This window comes from Equus asinus, chromosome 4 (genome assembly GCF_041296235.1).
Source record: "Equus asinus isolate D_3611 breed Donkey chromosome 4, EquAss-T2T_v2, whole genome shotgun sequence".
In the NCBI taxonomy this organism is placed as follows: Eukaryota; Metazoa; Chordata; class Mammalia; order Perissodactyla; family Equidae; genus Equus; species Equus asinus.
Window position 1 is genome coordinate 83,684,361 of NC_091793.1, and position 17,542 is coordinate 83,701,902.

General features: G+C 35.1%; 1 protein-coding gene across 5 annotated transcripts in view; it reads right to left on the bottom strand.

Annotated features, from left to right (window-relative positions):
• LRP1B (LDL receptor related protein 1B) overlaps window positions 1-17,542 on the bottom strand; it is a 1,812,874-nt gene that overhangs the window by 122,978 nt on the left and 1,672,354 nt on the right. For all 5 annotated transcript variants that reach the window (XM_044768977.2, XM_070507612.1, XM_070507613.1 and 2 more), the window contains 6 exons: window positions 16,055-16,184; window positions 14,063-14,169; window positions 13,589-13,721; window positions 6,660-6,782; window positions 1,137-1,262; window positions 17-154 (listed from right to left, as the gene is read on the bottom strand). In XM_044768977.2, the coding sequence (XP_044624912.2) occupies window positions 17-154; window positions 1,137-1,262; window positions 6,660-6,782; window positions 13,589-13,721; window positions 14,063-14,169; window positions 16,055-16,184 (757 nt within the window). The remainder of the gene's footprint in view (window positions 1-16; window positions 155-1,136; window positions 1,263-6,659; window positions 6,783-13,588; window positions 13,722-14,062; window positions 14,170-16,054; window positions 16,185-17,542) is intronic.

The following is a 17,542-nucleotide window of genomic DNA, read 5'->3' on the forward strand; positions in this document are numbered from 1 at the left end:
CAGGAAATAAACTCACTTATTCTGCAGCCTTGTTCATCTGAACCATCTCCACAGTCATCAAGTTGATCACACTGCAGGTCCATGGGGATACATTTTCTATTACTGCAAGCAAACTCATCTTTTTTACAAGGTCTTGCTTTATATGGAAGCTTACCTATAGAGTCATTAAAAAATACTTAGTGCTTCACAGAATCAAAACAAAGTTATTGAACTGGTTCAAGATTTTACTAAATGCTATTAAAAGCATGGGTCCACAATCCTTTACTTGACGCTCTTGGGGACAAATTAAAAAAGTTCTTAAATTTTGGATTTTTAGAAAAATAACAATATATTTATCCTATAATAACACCGTATTTCCAGAGAAAAATGTTTGAATATTCCCTCTAAGTGGGATTTTTTAAAAAACAATGTAGGGGCCAGTCTGGTGGTGTAGTGGTTAAAGTTCATATGCTCTGCTTCAGCAGCCTGGGATTCACAGTTTTGGGTCCTGGGCATGGACCTAGCACTGCTCATCAAGCCACGCTGTGGCAGCATTCCTCATAAAGTAGAGGAAGATTGGCACAGATGTTAGCTCAGCAACAATCTTCCTCAAGCAAAAAGAGGAAGATTAGCAACAGATGCTAGCTCAGGGCCAATCTTACACACACACACACAAAAGAAAAGTAATACAAACTGCCTCGGGTCAGTTCAAGTCAGGGTTTGTCACCAAATGATTTTGCCACATACTTTAGTAAATCCTTCAATTTTAAGAGTTTTGTTAATTTCGGAATTGTAAAAAAGGGATTGGGTACCCATATGTATAATCTATATAAGTCCTCTCCCTTCCAGGAGCTATTTAACAGAGAACATTTTTAAACCACTATGTTGTTTCTCTCATGCAGTATTTTCTAGAATAAAGTGCCTATAATCAACAGAGATTTACAGACTAGTAGAGATTCTGGATAAGGCTGCACAGCTCTATTATGCAAATGAAATGTTAGCAGATTATTTTCGTACCCTGTCAGAAGATCAAGTGCCTGAAAAAAATACCCTCAGACTTGTCACATGGACAATATATTTTTTTAGTTTTTGAGCTCTAAAATCATATTGTCTTGTAGCTGTCACTGAATCAGTGATTTCACATTAAATGGATTTACCACCACAGTGATCTTCATCTGAGTTGTCCCCACAGTCATCAATCCCATTGCACATTTGCTCAGGCTGCAGGCATATTCTGTTATTTCTGCATCTGTGAGGTCTTGTGGGTGGGCAAAGAAATTTGACTGAAAAAAAAGAAAAACCAAAGCAGCTCCTTTGAGTACACTGACATATGAAGAACGATCCTTTTTTGTCTTCCTTTTTCTTTCTTTCTTTTCAAATCCATAATCTGGGTTTTCTGAATATCTTTTTCTGTGGAAATTGCCTAGATTTAGATACTAGAAAAATGTGTGATAATAGAATCTATGATTCTAGTTATTTATACTAACTGCAGAAAACAGTGTATTGTTGAAATGTTGAATGAAGTAAGAAAAAGAGCCAAACTCCATGGTCTCCTTTCCAGATGCCTTATTTTAGCTGACTTTACCTGGTGTGCCAAATTAATTTATGCCTGTGTTTTATACAACATGACAGGACACTTAGCTACCTGAAAGAGCAATTTCACACAGAATAGAGCTTGAGCAAGCATATGTTGCAGGCCCCAAATTGAAAATAATTCATCCAGTGAAAAAAAAGTCCCCCAAATACTATAGTTATATTTCTTATTCTCTGTCTTTGTAAACAAATGTGTAGATACATATCTAAGGCAAATAAGGTCATCTGAGCTATTCGTTTTTAATGTTTGTGTATGTCTATGTGTATGTATGTGAGATTTAAAGAGACAACAATGAAAACCAGGGAATTTTACAGTTGTGCTTTCCATCACCATCGAATCTGAAGACGTCCACTGCTAAAGTAGCAAACATCTCCAATGATTCTTCATGCTCACATGTGGAAAACTCCAAGGGGCTGGTATTGGTCTCTGATGTTCTCACTCTTGAATTCTCTGCTTAGAGATTCTCATGGACTTACTTGACACTATATCTTGTTTCAATTTGCTAATTCTATCATCTCACAATTAATTATAGGACAACATCTCAAGAATTTCAAATTCAACAAATTCTAAGCTCAATTCTTTACCATTTTCCCCATGAATCCCTTCTCAAACATAAGCTTTGTCTTATCTCCATAGTTCAGGGAGGGGCACATCATAGCCACAAGTCTGGAATTCTTCTAAATGCATCCCTATCATTGACCTTCAACTGTTATTAGTCAGGTCCAGTTGATATCATCCCCAAACTTGCGCTCTTGTCTCCATACATACCAGTTACAATCACAATAGCTCAGGTCTTCATTATCTTTTACAGAGATGAATGCTATAGAATCCTAAATCTCTCAGTTTCATTGCCCAACCTAAGATCCTCCAAAGCCACAAGAACAATCCACCTAAGACATTAATCTGACCATCTCTTCTGTAGTTATCCACCATTTTCAGAATAAAATTCAAGATACCTTACATGGCATAATAGACATCATTACCTTGTCCATGCCACTCCTACAGACTCATCCCTTGTCACTCTCAATATTCTAGCAATACCACTTTACTACCTCCTTAAATCTGCCAGATTCCTTCTGGCCTGAACTCCTTGTTTTAATTGAAATCTGGTTCTCACTCCAAGCACAGTTCCTCCCCTTTAGATCTTTTAGGAACGTCTGTTAAATTGCTCAAACCTCATGTTATCTCATGCCTGAAGAGATCTTAGTTTCCTATTACAGCTCCCAGAACTTCAGGACCAAATCTTCACATTCTATGTTTTTAAATAAACTAAAACCAAAAATGCTATTTTGAGGGCCAGGCATTTGATTATACCTCTTCCTTATTGCTATTTTCTCATCAACTTTGTAAACATTACCGCCTCACCAATTCACTAAAGACTGCAGCACCTTCCCTCATAGCTATTTCTCTCCAAATTCATTCCAGCATCCTAGATGGCTTCAACATCCACTTGAGCAAACCAAACAATAACCACACCTCTTAGCTCCTTGAGTTTCTCAGACCCAATGTCCTTTTACACTAATTCACCTACACCACCCACTCTACTGGAAGGTTGTGAACATTGGTAAATTTCAACAAAATTTTCTTCTTCATTCAGCTAATGACACTTCCTGTTGCTTGCAGATAAGAACACTAGCTGATACACATGGGTGCATCTGGATTTGCTATTTCCTATGATTGCTTCATTTACAAAGCCACTAATTTGAATGCTCTAAATTCTGACCACAATCTCCTACTTTTCCAACTTTTTAATTCAGCCAATCTGAATAAGACCTTTCTTTAGCTTTAGCTAAAAGTTTAGCCCATTGATAGGTCTATTTTTTTCCTATTCACCAACAACTTTTTGTGTTTACTTCTCTCTCTGTTGACATTAGATTCCATGTTTCATCTTTTAATTTACTCATTCAATAAATATTTATTGGTAACCTATTATATATTGGACACCGTTCTAAGCACTCTTTTAGAAATTCACTTTCACCAAATAATTTGGATTCTCTGGCCCTTTTCTCTTTTCTTCTTACTTATTTAGCAAAACCCCAAACCTAGATGAACAAAACCATCTGCTATTCCAATGTCTGCATCCAGAAAGCCCATGAATGTTGCACATGATCATACCGCAAGTCCAACTCATACCAGAAATATGAATATTTATCAATGCCAGATGGGGCCTGAACACTATTTGGAAATTCTATATATAGAGAGAGATCTAGCCACTATCACTTTCTTACCCTTTGTAATAATGATTAAAATCTGCATTTTTTTCAAACATCCCTACAACACCAACCTTCTACATTCTATATATGACCATGTTTTCTATTGCACACATAAAAAAGTAAAAATAGGGGCTGGCACAGTAGCATAGTGGTTAAGTTCATGCACTCCGCTTCAGCGGCCGGGGGTTCCTGGGTTTGGATCCCGGCTGTAGACCTAGAACCACACGTCAAGTCATGCTGTGGCAGCATCCCACATAAAATAGACGAAGATTGGCATAAATGTTGCCTCAGTGACAGTCTTTCTCAAGCAAAAAGAGGAAGACTGGAAACAGATTTTAGCTCAGAACCAATCTTCCTCATACACACAAAAAAGTAAAAATAAAAAGACTGGAATTTTATTAAATAATTGCACATCCATCTGCATCTACATATAGTCTATCGACTCATTTCAATATATTTCAATAACAGAGAAAGGGTCACCACCCTTATCTAAAACTAATTTCTTCACCTGCTTTGAAACTCATTTTCCCCTTGCCTCTTCAGGAACCATTCCATCTTTCTAGGAACATTGTATTACCTTGGTATTTCTTTTGCCATACTTTTTTCCCCCCTAATTCTTTTGTGGTCACTCGTTTGAGTCTCTTCTGGTTACTTATATTTATTTAGTGTTTAGTGTCCCTCAATATTCTATTTTAATCCTCTTCTTGTCTTATGCTCTACTCCCGCCCAGCCTAAATCTTACAAGTTCTGTAATATTTATTACTGTATTTTATGTTGACTTTCAAATTTATAACTCTAGACCAACTCTTTAAGCTCTGGAATCAAACCAATCTAACGCTTACTTGAAATCTCTATTTGAATGTCTCCTCAAACGCAACTCAAACCAGGCTTCTAATCTTTACCTGCAAAATTGTTCTTCTTCCTACGTTCCTCATCTGTTCAAATGTGCAAGCAAAAACATCCTATAAATTATACTTGGCAACTTCTTTTCTTTCACCCACTACATCCAGTCCATTATTTTGCCTTTTAAATCACCTTCAAATCTGTATATACTTTGCCATCATGTACTGTCATTATCTTAATCCAAGCTAACAGCATAGCTTGCCTGGAACACTGCAACTGTCTTAACTAGCCTTGCCTTCTATATCCAATATTCGTAATATGTAAATATGACCATGTGCCTCCTCTGCTTAAAACCCTTTAGTATATTTAATTGCTGTCAGTCTAAATTTTAAAATCCCTACTAAGACTCACAAGGTTCCAGATATCTCTCCTGACTGCTCGGTTTCATCCTAAACCAATAGCTAACTTGCTCTACTCTCCAGGCACGTGGATCTTTCAGTTCCTCCAGAAAGCTATGGTTTGCTCTGCCTCAGGGCTTTTCTACATCAACTCCTTTGCCTAAAATGTTGCAGCGTCCACCTCCACCATTCCTTTCACCTACCACCTACATGGCAGCTATATATTTCTCAAGCCTCAACTCAAATGTTATTTCCCATAACCCAAGATTAAATAAAATCTCCTTTTCTATACTTTTATAACTTACTATATTTTTTCTTCAGTGCATGTACCATAGTTTGTGACTATATATTTTCGTGATCATTCGTATCACTCTTCCACTCTTCTACTAGATTCTCAGCTCTGTGAAGTCAGGGTCCATGTTTGTTTCTCTCAGCATCATATTCCCCAAAATAATCATGGTCTCTAGTTTAATAAATATTTATTAATTTAGTGAATGATCTTTTTCTCATGCCATTCACTACGTCTATGGTGCCTTTTAGTCTAGATCTTTCAAAATTGTAGCTTTCTGAATTCCCTGTTAGGCAGATTTCATCTTATTCCCCTCTCTCTTGTCTGTACCTTTTACTTAATTCTAGCATTGCCTGAAATACCGTGGATGGAAATTACTATTTGTCCAAGCAGAATAAGATCTCCTTGTCAAAGAGAACCATGTGCTGTTCATTTTTTTTAATCCCATAGTCTTCTGGCACATAATAGCTTGACTCAATATTGATTCTCATGACTGACGGGAATGCAGAAACATTCAGATAATCAAACTGGATGTATTTTACAAGTTTTCCAGTGGCTGTGTGGCGTGTCACCGAGAATCACTTCCTCGCTCTGTAAGTGGTCCTGGGGAGTGTCTCCGGAGCTCCCTATGGTTAATTAGTTACCAAACATGTCCTATTCCACTCACTAGTTTTGTGCTGGAGTAGAGAATAGAAAAAACACTGTTTATAAAAAGAATAGTTTCTGGCTTAATAGTGGCAGATAAACTCATATTTCTTCATGAATTATGATTCAGAAAAAAATAATCTCCGGTGGTTCTCTAGAGTCACCTCTGTAAGATTCTGTATATGAACTGAAAATGAAACTTAGTTATATCTCTCATCAGTTGTACCTACAGATAACACCCTCCAAAGACTGTCTTTTCAAACAACCTCAGTCTCAGTAGAAGGTGACTTGCGGAACTACATGATCTTATTATTCACATTTCTTTCCATATACTTATCTATCAAATTTTTTTTTTTAGCCTAAAGCACCAATTTGGTGTGAAGCCAAAGTCCTTACATGAAACTTACTCAATTCAAAAGGTCAACAGCCCTAAATCCTCGCAGACAGACCATAATCTATCTTTTGAAGAGTGTTGACATGTGCAAGTTCAGATTTAGGAGGGCTCTCTATAAAGTCATAAACTTTGAACAGGGTAATCTCCTTTATTACTTGAACAAAAGCTGTATCTGTGGTTACACTTTATCTACCTAACCCCAGGATGGTAGAATTTGTGGTTCACCTCACCACTTTATTGATTCACGCCGGTGCATTAGATCAGGAGATGAAAGTACACCCTAGAGCCACGTGAAATGTCATACCACACATATCAGGGGCTTCATCAGAGTTGTCTCCACAGTCGTCTTCTCCATCACAAACCCAGAAATGCAGTTTGCAAAGGGAATTATTGCAAAGGAACTCATCCGCTCGACATATATTTCCTCCTTTATTTTAAAACAAAAAAGAGAAATAGAGATTCAGCATAATTAATGCCAGACAGCAGAGCACACATTCTTCTACTTCTCAGCACAGTATCTAGTTTCTTGAGTCTTATTTTTTTTTTCCTGTATAATACTAAGGACAGGTAACATCCAAACTTTTTTCAAAAAGATATTCATGGTTTACTTTTCAAAACAATCTGATATTACCCTCATATGTATCATATTTTCTTTGGAGACTACTGATAAGATGATAGAAGAAAGTTTTCTCAAATCTAAATTACCTTCCACTTCACATAATTTTCATCTTACTGAATGTACAGAAACTTAGATTTTAAATAGTATTCATTTTCACTATTAAACATTGTGTTTTTCTGGAGAGAAAAGGCACTCTAAAAAATATTAGATAATTTAGCTGTATCTGAAAACTGACAAACTAAATCACTGAAAATTGAGAACAAACAGTGAAAATTTTTTTCAGTCACAGAGAAAAAATTCATTTTATAACAGAATTAAGAAGTTGGTGATGTGCTGAATTTTTACAGTTATCCTTATAAAAATTGTGCAATAGGGTACACTATTTTTTTTGTATTTTTTAAATGGTTGCATTTATCCTCTTTTCACAATTAAGTAGAAAGCATAAAAAAATGCAGGAATATTCTAACTTAAAAAGAAGTACACCTACCACATAGAAAGGACTCAAAGTACTAATAAACTTTGGTTAAATGTTTAGATATGTATCAATATATAGTGGAACTTGCTTTGCTTTGCTTTGGACAAGTCTATTAATTTCTCTGGGATTCGATGTCTTCATACGTTACAAAAAAGGTATGATTAAAGTGATTTATAAGGTTATATTTACAAGCAGTACTTGGGGAAAGAACACAAAGAAACTTGATGCAAATTTAGAATTAAGATAAATAAGATTTCTTTCAGAGAATTACACTGCCTATTTAAATCTCATAGACAAGGTAAGAAATACGGTTTCTACATTGGCTAGATTTGATGATTGACAGTGTAAACATATTTAAAAATGGATATGTTCATTAAAACATGGGGCTGGGGAGTGATAGATCTCATCCTTGCAAGCCTAGAAAATATGGAAGAAGAAGCATTGATCAACTTGTGGATGCACTTTGGAGGGAATAATGAGTTTAGGTTTGTGAAGTCAAACAGCTCTTCTTGTTCTGAGTTTTGACTTGCATACAAATCTCTAATAATCACTTCCAATAGCAAAGATTTAACTTACAAAATGAAAGAATCAGATTTGGATTTTAGAATGATAACACTAACTCCAGTACAGAGAACTTGGAAATGAAGACAGCGAGAATAAAGCCATGACTAGAGGGAAAATACCAATTTACAGAGGGGTTGTGGCAAATCCAGAAGAGAACTGATAGTAGCTTGATTTAGAGTAGCTACATATGAGAGCTCTTCAGGAGGTAGAATCCTCAGCATCTGATGGCTAAATAGAGGAGGGTGGCAAAGGTGAGTGAGTAGTCAAATGTAGTACTCAATTTTTGGTTTATCTGGACCATTTGGTGAACATTGGTGTTGTTCAATAAACAAAAGAACACAGCAGGAGGAACAGGATTAATAGAAATGATGACAGAATTCACTTAACGTATTGGTAAGATGACCATGTAGTGATATTTGAGCAGGCTAGTGGATAAATGGCAGATTCTCTGCCTGAAAACAATAAAAAAGATAACATGCTCAGTCTTTGGTATTAAAGAAACTTCAGATATGAATATTGGTGTGCGGTGAGTGTTGGCTTAAATCAATATCAAAATCCATAGAATAAAGGAGAGTTGTATTATCTCAGAACAAAGATTCTAATAACCAAATCACATTGCATGTTCCATTTTACAATGGATTAAATTCAAAAAAATTTGTGAACTCTTGAAATATAGAGTAGGCTTCTGAGCTGTAGATGTATAGCTTGGAATGTCCAGAGTATAGTTATTATTTGAACTTTAGAAGAGAACACAGAGGAAATCAGTATTTAAAGATTGGATGGATGAAGAGGAATCTACAAAAGAGACTGAGAGGAAGTAATTAGAGTGGGTGGATAAATACCTGAGAAGACTTCTAACAAGAAGGTAGTAGTTAACATTTAAATAATGCTAAGAGAGTAGGTTTAGTGAAATAGTGGTGGGTTTAGTGAAATGTTTGTAGTAACTTATCATCAGATGAAGAAGTAGTAGTTAGTGTAGCTATCTCTTTCTAGAAGTTTGGTTTTAAAGGGGAGGGACAGAGAAGGAAGTGCATGAATAAAAGAGCCTAGTTGTTTGTACGGAGAAAAAGAGATAGCTTAACACATATTTAAGTGCTTCCAAAACTAATTCAGTACATAGTAAAGTTAGGGTACAGGAAAAAGAAAAGGTAATTGATATAATGAGTTCCTCGAGAATCCAGAAAGTGTGAAGGATTTGAGATCTAAAGCAAAATAAAAGGATTGTCCTTAGACTGTAGGTAAGACAAAACTTTCATTTTAAGAGGAAGAAAGGAGGAAAGCCTAGGCACAGCAACAGGTAGCTTTGTTAATTTGATGGCCAGATGTTAAAAAAAAAAAAACAATTTTTATTATTTCAGTGAAGTAGAAAGGAGGAAAAAAGTCAACTTTTAAAAAATCTGATATGGTTAATGGTTGAGAGAGATGATCATGGAAATATGGGTAGACTGCTTAGAATCTTGAGTGATAGCTGAAGCTGAGACCAAGAATTTCTTTTACGTCATTCAGAGCAGTTCTGTGAGCTGCTACAAAAATACTTAGCAGAACCAGTATAGTTACATCGGCATTTCTGATGACTAACAAACTCTAAGACACATAAAAGCAAGTTCTTGGTGAATCCTTCAAGGTGAATATCACCGTGTGAGACTTCTGACAGTACAATATCTGGCATTGGGATGCCGCTTTCTCTCAAACTTCTTCAATGTTCAGCTCTAAAATGCACTAATTCTAAAAGTAATCTCAATCATCAAAACGCATGCAAGAAAATATATGACCATTTAACAATTCTCTGCCTGAAAACAATAAAAAAGATAACATGCTCAGTCTTTGGTATTAAAGAAACTTCAGATATGAATATTGGTGTGCAGTGAGTGTTGGCTTAAATCAATATCAAAATCCATAGAATAAAGTAGAGTTGTATTATCTCAGAACAAAGATTCTAATAACCAAATCACATTGCATGTTCCATTTTACAATGGATTAAATTAAAAAAAAATTTGTGAATGCTTGACATCCTCTAATTATTTTAGAAAACCCTATTTGTAGCACATCAGTCTTGTTAAAAGAAAAAATGAGTTCCCTAAGGTATTGCATTGGACAACATTATAATTTTCCCCATAAGAGTGTTAGACATGCCACTATTTTTATTAAGAAGAAGAAACATAAATGAAATCATAATTGAAACAGACGAGCAAAGCTTTTTTGATAACCTACTAAAGGCTTCCTATTGTACTATAAAGAATTTGCATTTCAAAAAATGCATCATGGGGCCACCATGACATCCTGAGTCTAAGTTAAAATGCTTATTTTGAAATGGCATGATGCACACATAAACAACAGAAAAGGTATAATTTAAAGAGATTAGCTGGATTAAAATTCCAGTTTCCTAGTCACATTCTTGATCAGCTCCACATGAGGTTATTAGAAAAATAGAAAAGTATATATTAATTAACAATAACCTATGCTTAAATATCACTGAGCCCTTGGCAGATTCAGAGAAATGTGGACAGGTGCATCATCACAGAAAATAAGCATCTAGAGCTCTCCTCTTAATTTGTGTTGAGAGAGAGTTTAATATATGATAATATTTTATAATTTTCATAAATAGTTTAAATATTTTTGAGCTGACAATTACTAAAAGGAATAACTCTCAATCTTTTCCACCAAAATTGCTATAAAGAGTAAAGTTTAGGTGCTCAGGTGAAAACAAACACACACCATTTTCTTGAGGCAATGCGTTTTACCTTTAAAAATGTGGATGCTACTTTTAATTCCATAGTATTTTGGGTTTTATTCTTTTTAAAGTAAACCAGTAAAATTGATTCACTTGGGAAATGTTCCATGTTTATCCTGCAGCTGTCTTACCTTCCCACCACGATGCTTAGCCCCTGTTCGCTCATGTGTCCAGATTTGAGATGAATGCAAGTGAGAACTAACGGAAGAGATGTTTATTGTGGCATTCCATTTCCTCAATGCCTTGAAGTACACTTATCTAATACCTAAACCACTTCCTGGGAGTAAATTAAATACTAGAAATCTGAACTTGGTCATGCCTTAAGGTACATCCATCCAGGATCAAATTCTTTAACCGACAAGATATTTCATTGGAATTGAATTACCTAGCAGCAAAGAAACCCAAGAAAAGTTAGAAGTATGAGTAGAGAGGGGAGAGGAGCTTTGACACATATCTAAATGATTGAATTAAAGGCTCTCAACTCTTTTTAGTCAGTAAGATTAAACATTTAGCAGAATCATTGTAAGTCAGAGAGACATTTCAGATTTCAAATACAATAAGGTCCAATTTTTTTACTGTAATATTTGACTTTTTAACCTGGAATTGTTTACATAAACACTTCCCCCCCATTGCCATACACACATACTCATTTTCCAGATATTTCTACAGTTCTTGGAGACATCTCACTGTGACTGAATTTCATAGACCCATGGAGAGAAGACAAAAAACCAAATCTCTTGATTCTCATTTCGGTAAATTCTTTGTACTATTATGTAGTTCAAATCCTATCATCCCCTCCTTTTTTTATTAATACTTGAAGACTGCTTAAAAGCCTTGGAAAACTTCTCATTATGATTAATATTAAAACCAAGTTCTATAGCATGAATCGTTAGTTACTTGTTGTTCCTAAATAGTTAACGTATCTCTCACCTCCGTGACTTTGTACATAAAGATCCCACTGCCTGAAAGTATTTCCTTGTTCTGTTTGCATCCCTGATTTTTGGCATCAAGAAACTCACATTCCAACAGGGGAAATTTTGTCAAATAATACAGAAGTAATTACATTAGAAGGAAGATTTTGACAACTGGAGCGCAATCAAAGGGTTGCTAGGGAAAGTTCAAAAAAGACTGCCATTTGGACAGTAGTAACTGAGATGGACATGAAAAGATAGATATAGTTTTTATTGACAATTATGTTAAGATAGTAGAAAGGGCAGAAGATTAAGGAAAGATGTTGAAAAGCATAGAGGATATTGCTAGAATATTATCTTCCAGTTTGACCATCACATATAATACATAAAAAGGAGTAGTAGAATATGACTGGGAAGGTAAAATGGGATCACTCTCTTGTCACCCTGACTACCAGGTTGAGTTATTTGTATGTAGCCAGGAAGGAAGGCTTTGAGTAAAGATTGACATAATCAGAGTTACATTTAAATAAGATAAACCTGGTAAGAGTCAGTGAGTAGGATGTACTGGAGACCAATAAGATAGTATTGCATGAGTCCGGGCCGGAACCAGTGAGAAAAAGAATCAGACTGGTGACAGTGACTGAAGTTGAGAAGATGAAGCTTATTAGCCAGAAAATGGGAAAAAAAAAGTAACTTAATTGTTGTCCCAAAGTCTTTGAATATAAGAGTTGTTGGTGCCAGAATGTTCACAAAGTTTGCTATCTCTACAGTGCTCAATTACAGGAGTGTGAGAACTTAACCAAAAGTAGAAACAGCTTTATGGAAGTTTAACCTTTTATGGCTCTTTCTAATGCACTGCAGATTCCAAATGAAAACTAGGATTTCTTCTGCTGAAAATAGCAACACTTATATCAGATCTGGGATGGAGATATTAGCAACTCACAAAGGTTTGATCTAATATTAAAGAAAGTAGGAGATATTTTTCCTTGAGTGACTAGATATTTATAGAAGTAAATATTTTAGATACGCTTAAACTGTAGAAACCCTACATGCCTGTTCAAATGCCTTGCAACATATGTCAATATCTAGTATCATCTTTATTGATGATGTTCCAAATATTCTGAAATGTCAAGTCCATTGAGAGACTTTTGGAAGCAGGTTAAAAGAAATTTTGCATTTAAACAACATATTTAACATTATGAAAACAATAAAAATTACATGATTTATGGTCATTTTAAGCTTCAGCCCGTAATCTTTTTGCTTTCATCTCATTAACTCTAAAGTAGTAACAATTGCTGCTTGTAATGTGGTGATTTACAACTAAAAACTCGTTATCTGTTAGGAAATATTTTCACACAGCTGGAAAACAATATACTATAAAACTGAAAGTTGTCCTCCAGAATGACAAAAAAATGTGGGTCATTTTCTCAACCATACGGCAAGAAGGAAATTTGGGGCACAACCTGCAACCTATATATGAGCTGGCATTTGAATATGTGTAATATAGTATATCTGTAGTCTCTATTCTTTCAGGGTAAGGAAAGCAATGTGGAAGAGAAACATATCAGAAAACATTTTTGTACTAATAGTTCCAGTGGCTGTGTTCCCTGCATTCTTCTTGTATCCCTACCCCTGACCCCACATCTAGTCCAAAGACATGCTCATGGTAGGCACTCAATAAAGACTTGCATTCTGGTTGCCTCTGTCATACAAAGATTGACATTATACTCTGTCTGAAAATGATTCAGATTTCGTTTATTTAGAACAGGCTATTATGTAATGAAACTAGAAAGAGTAAAGAGAATCATGTAATGATCCTGTCCTCTGCCTCTAGCACACTCTATATTCTGCACAGCCCCTTAATGGCCGTTCTCTTATTTACAGGCACATGTGCACACACACACACACAAACACACACACACAAATACCTTACCTCGATCACAGTTCTCTTCATCACTGCCATCCACACAGTCATGAATTCCATCACACAGCCATCTAATTGGAACACAGTGGGCCTTATTTCTGCATCGAAACTGATCTTCCTTGCATTCAGTCACACAGTCCATCTGTTCAAACACAAATGAGCACTGCAGTTTTCGTTAATGATAATGATATAGTCACAGGCACAGTCAACATGCAGCTGACAATGCTGGAGATTTATTACACTGTGGGCTTTCCTTTATTTTGATTTGATGAATATAACCCTTACAAATGACAATGAAGTTTAAGGGTATATGAACAGCAGGAAGATTCAAGTATTTGTTGAAATTATTATGTTCAATGTACTTGTTCTAACATTTAATGCTAAGAATCAAGATTCTGTCTCTTTATTCTATTCTCATTACATTTTCTTTCTCAAACCTAATTAATGTAATTCAGAGAATTTAATCAAATGATAGATTTTTACCTCATCTGAACCATCAGCACAATCATATTCTCCATTGCATTTCAAAGATGCTGAAATACATCCGCCACTGGCACATATATATTCACTTGATGAGCAAGTAGGAGAAGCTGAATATAATTATAAAGTTGAGATTTAGATTCAGTAAAAAGAATGACTGGTTTGATAGATAAAAACATGGATAAGCATATAAAAAATGTCATAAGTAGGAATAAAAATAGTTTATATTAGGGGCTGGCCCCGTGGCTGAGTGGTTAAGTTCGCGCGCTCCGCTGCAGGAAGCCCAGTGTTTCGTTGGTTCGAATCCTGGGCCCGGACATGGCACTACTCATCGAGCCACGCTGAGGCAGCGTACCACATGTCACAACTAGAAGGACCCACAACTAAGAATATACAACTATGTACCGGGGGGCTTTGGGGAGAAAAAGGAAAAAATAAAATCTTAAAAAAAAATAGTTTATATTATTTAAACTATATTGAATATCTGATATTAAACCTTCATTTAAAATGAGCTTTACAATATTATTGGACTGCATGAAACACACCTCAATGATGTAATGACCTGTTCAGTAAGTATTCAACTCACTAGACTAAAGAAAGAGAGGGAAAAAACTCTACATACTCCATCCCTTTGATTTTGAAGAGTTAAATGAATTTTTCATAATTTTAAATTAAATTATTTAAAAGAAAAAAGCCTCAAGTTATTTTCAAAACTGTAATAGGATTTAGTGACCCTTGGGAATGTTAATTCATATATGTCTTGTATAAAGCTAAAAGTGGCAACCTTGGCGTGGTCTCATAGACCCCACGATATCTGTGTGGCTACGCTGACATAAATGTCATATTTGCATAACTTTTAAGAATTATTTTTGTTTTCAGGTTTTAAACATGAATATATGTATAATTAACAGAGTCTATAGAATGTGAAGAATTCCTGTATGATCCAGAAAATAAAAATAACATGTGAATAAAAAAGTTAGTACCAGTATCCAACATAATTAATTGACACACTAATTATGACAGCTTCCTTTGTCTATGGGTCTGAGTCTGCTGTGCTTGCATTCAAACCTCTGGCATTCTTGGCCTCGTATTAGACCACTAGGTAGCCAAATGTACTAGCATAATGACTTTGTGATCTGAAATGCTTAGTCCAGGGATGCTAAAAGGCTTTATCCTTGAGTTTTAATTCCTTTTAATTGGAGTGTTTGCCTAGATATCTGTATTAATAAGGGATCTGAGAACATGTCTGGATTCAGTAAAAAAAAAAGATGTCATCAATTAGCAACATGGACCATGGGACAGTACTAGGATATGGTAATGTGTGTGCCTTATACTCTGGCCTAGACTCTCAAGGTAATGGTTTCATGGTTACATGTAGGGTATAGTATGATTTTCGCCCAGTAATTTTTTTCTATCAGACAATTTTATTAAAAATTATTAAGTATACAAATTAAATTTTAATAAGCATGTTTATATAGTCATATTTAAGGAATAGAAATGAATAAATTGGGTGGTTTTTTCCCTATACTCTGGTTTTGCTTCTTAATTTTATTTTGACTTTGAACCAAGATGTAAATAGAAATGATCCACTTATGCTTTTTCTCAGTTGGTATCACATCGAAACTACTACATTCTGTTTCATAACTTTAATTTCCATAACTGAAAACCTGATTTTTATAGTACTTAGAGTTTCAACAAATTTCATTTTTCTGCCTTGGAAAAACAATTCCAAATGGTGTGGAAAGATACAAAAACCAGAAAATCAAAATTTGGGGAGTAATGCTTGGATCCTGAACATAGTAATGCTCTTATTTGCCAAAACACTTTCAAAGTATATAAAGGGCACAACAATTAATTTATCTACAGATATTTCAGACTGTTTTTAAAAACAGTATATAGGTGCATGCATTTGCCACTGTTTTCTGCATATCATTGATTAAATTTAAATTCCATCAAGTTAAAATATCAAATTAAATATCAGCTCAATCATTTTACCTGGCTCACAGTTTTTCTCATCTTCTCCATATTTACAGTCTTCATGGCCATCACATTTCCATTTTGCTGATATACACTGACCATTGGAGCACTGGAACTGATCTTTGGAACAACTTGTTTCACAATTTCTCTGTCAAAAATAACAAAAATGTAATTAAAAGCAAATTTTTAAAGAAATATAACCCAAAAGACAGCTAGAAACCTTATTCATAGAAAGCTAGGAGTGTAGATACCATGTCTGCCACATACAAGAAGCTCAGATGGTCATATTTAAGCCCATTGCTATATAGCATAATTATTACAATTTTCCACTTTTATTTGTCTCTGTGAGTTATAATAAAATAGAGAAATGAAAAAAGAATGTAAATCCCACGGCTTCTGTATACTAATTAAATTGCTCTGAGTACATCATTCTTCAAGAGACAGTTATGGTAATGTAATTTTAATAATTGTAGGTGAGAAGGAAGATTGTGGGGAAATAAAAGAGTTAAAAATTTATTTCTAAGCAAATACATCCAGTTCCTTGGGAGTAGGGTAGGAGGATGGAATGTGAAACAAACAAGAATCCTCAGGCAAATCTGTTCTGCACTGACAAAACTTCCCCTGGTGTTCTTTCTTTTCCTTTCTCCCCATCTCTTTTCCTCTGTATCTGTCCCTTTACAGTTTAGTCGCTATTCATAATCCTCTGTCTTCTGACATCTGTTCCTAAAGAACTGTGAAATGAACTGTCACAATTTTCATTTCAGCTAGCTCACATATAGATTTTTTCTGTAAGTCAAACAAGATAGTAGATTTACTTTGGGGATCTTTCAATTTTTTATATAAGTTCAATGAAAGGGATCTTCCAGAAATTTACCTTCCTTGGGTCTGACAACTCTAGATAAAATGAGATGTTCCAATGAAATGTCCTGCTGGGACGATGTTTTCCTGTTGTTAAGAAATTTCTATTCCTGCCAAAATGTACTGGTCTGTTCCTTCTACAAAAGGTGCAACACTCTCACAGCTTGTGAAACTCCCAGTGAGTGAAGCATGTTGAACTGTTACTCCCTGCTTCTTCCCAGTTTCATCCCCATGTAAGCAAGGAAAGTTTACTTTCTAAATTCCTGTAATTTTCTCTTTACTGATGGCAGTTTAATTAGACTACCTGCTATATAATTGATTTTCTTCTTCCCTTCTTTCCCCAAGTATTGAGGGTTTACCATTTGCCAGAGAGTTTCCTCGATAAGAATACAAGGAAACTAAGATTTACTCCCTGTAATTGACAAACTCATACACTGGTAGGAAAGGCCAGCACCTAAACCAATGATTGCAATACAATACATTAACTGTCAAAATAAATAGATATGGTTTTAAAGATATGGTTTCTTATGGTATTTAGGAAAGGTTTCACAGAAGAAGTTTTAACAGAAATGTAACTACCTAAGAAAAAGCTTTTCATATGTAAGGACAATTATAAATGTGGTGTATTTGGGGGGTAAGGTATGCAAT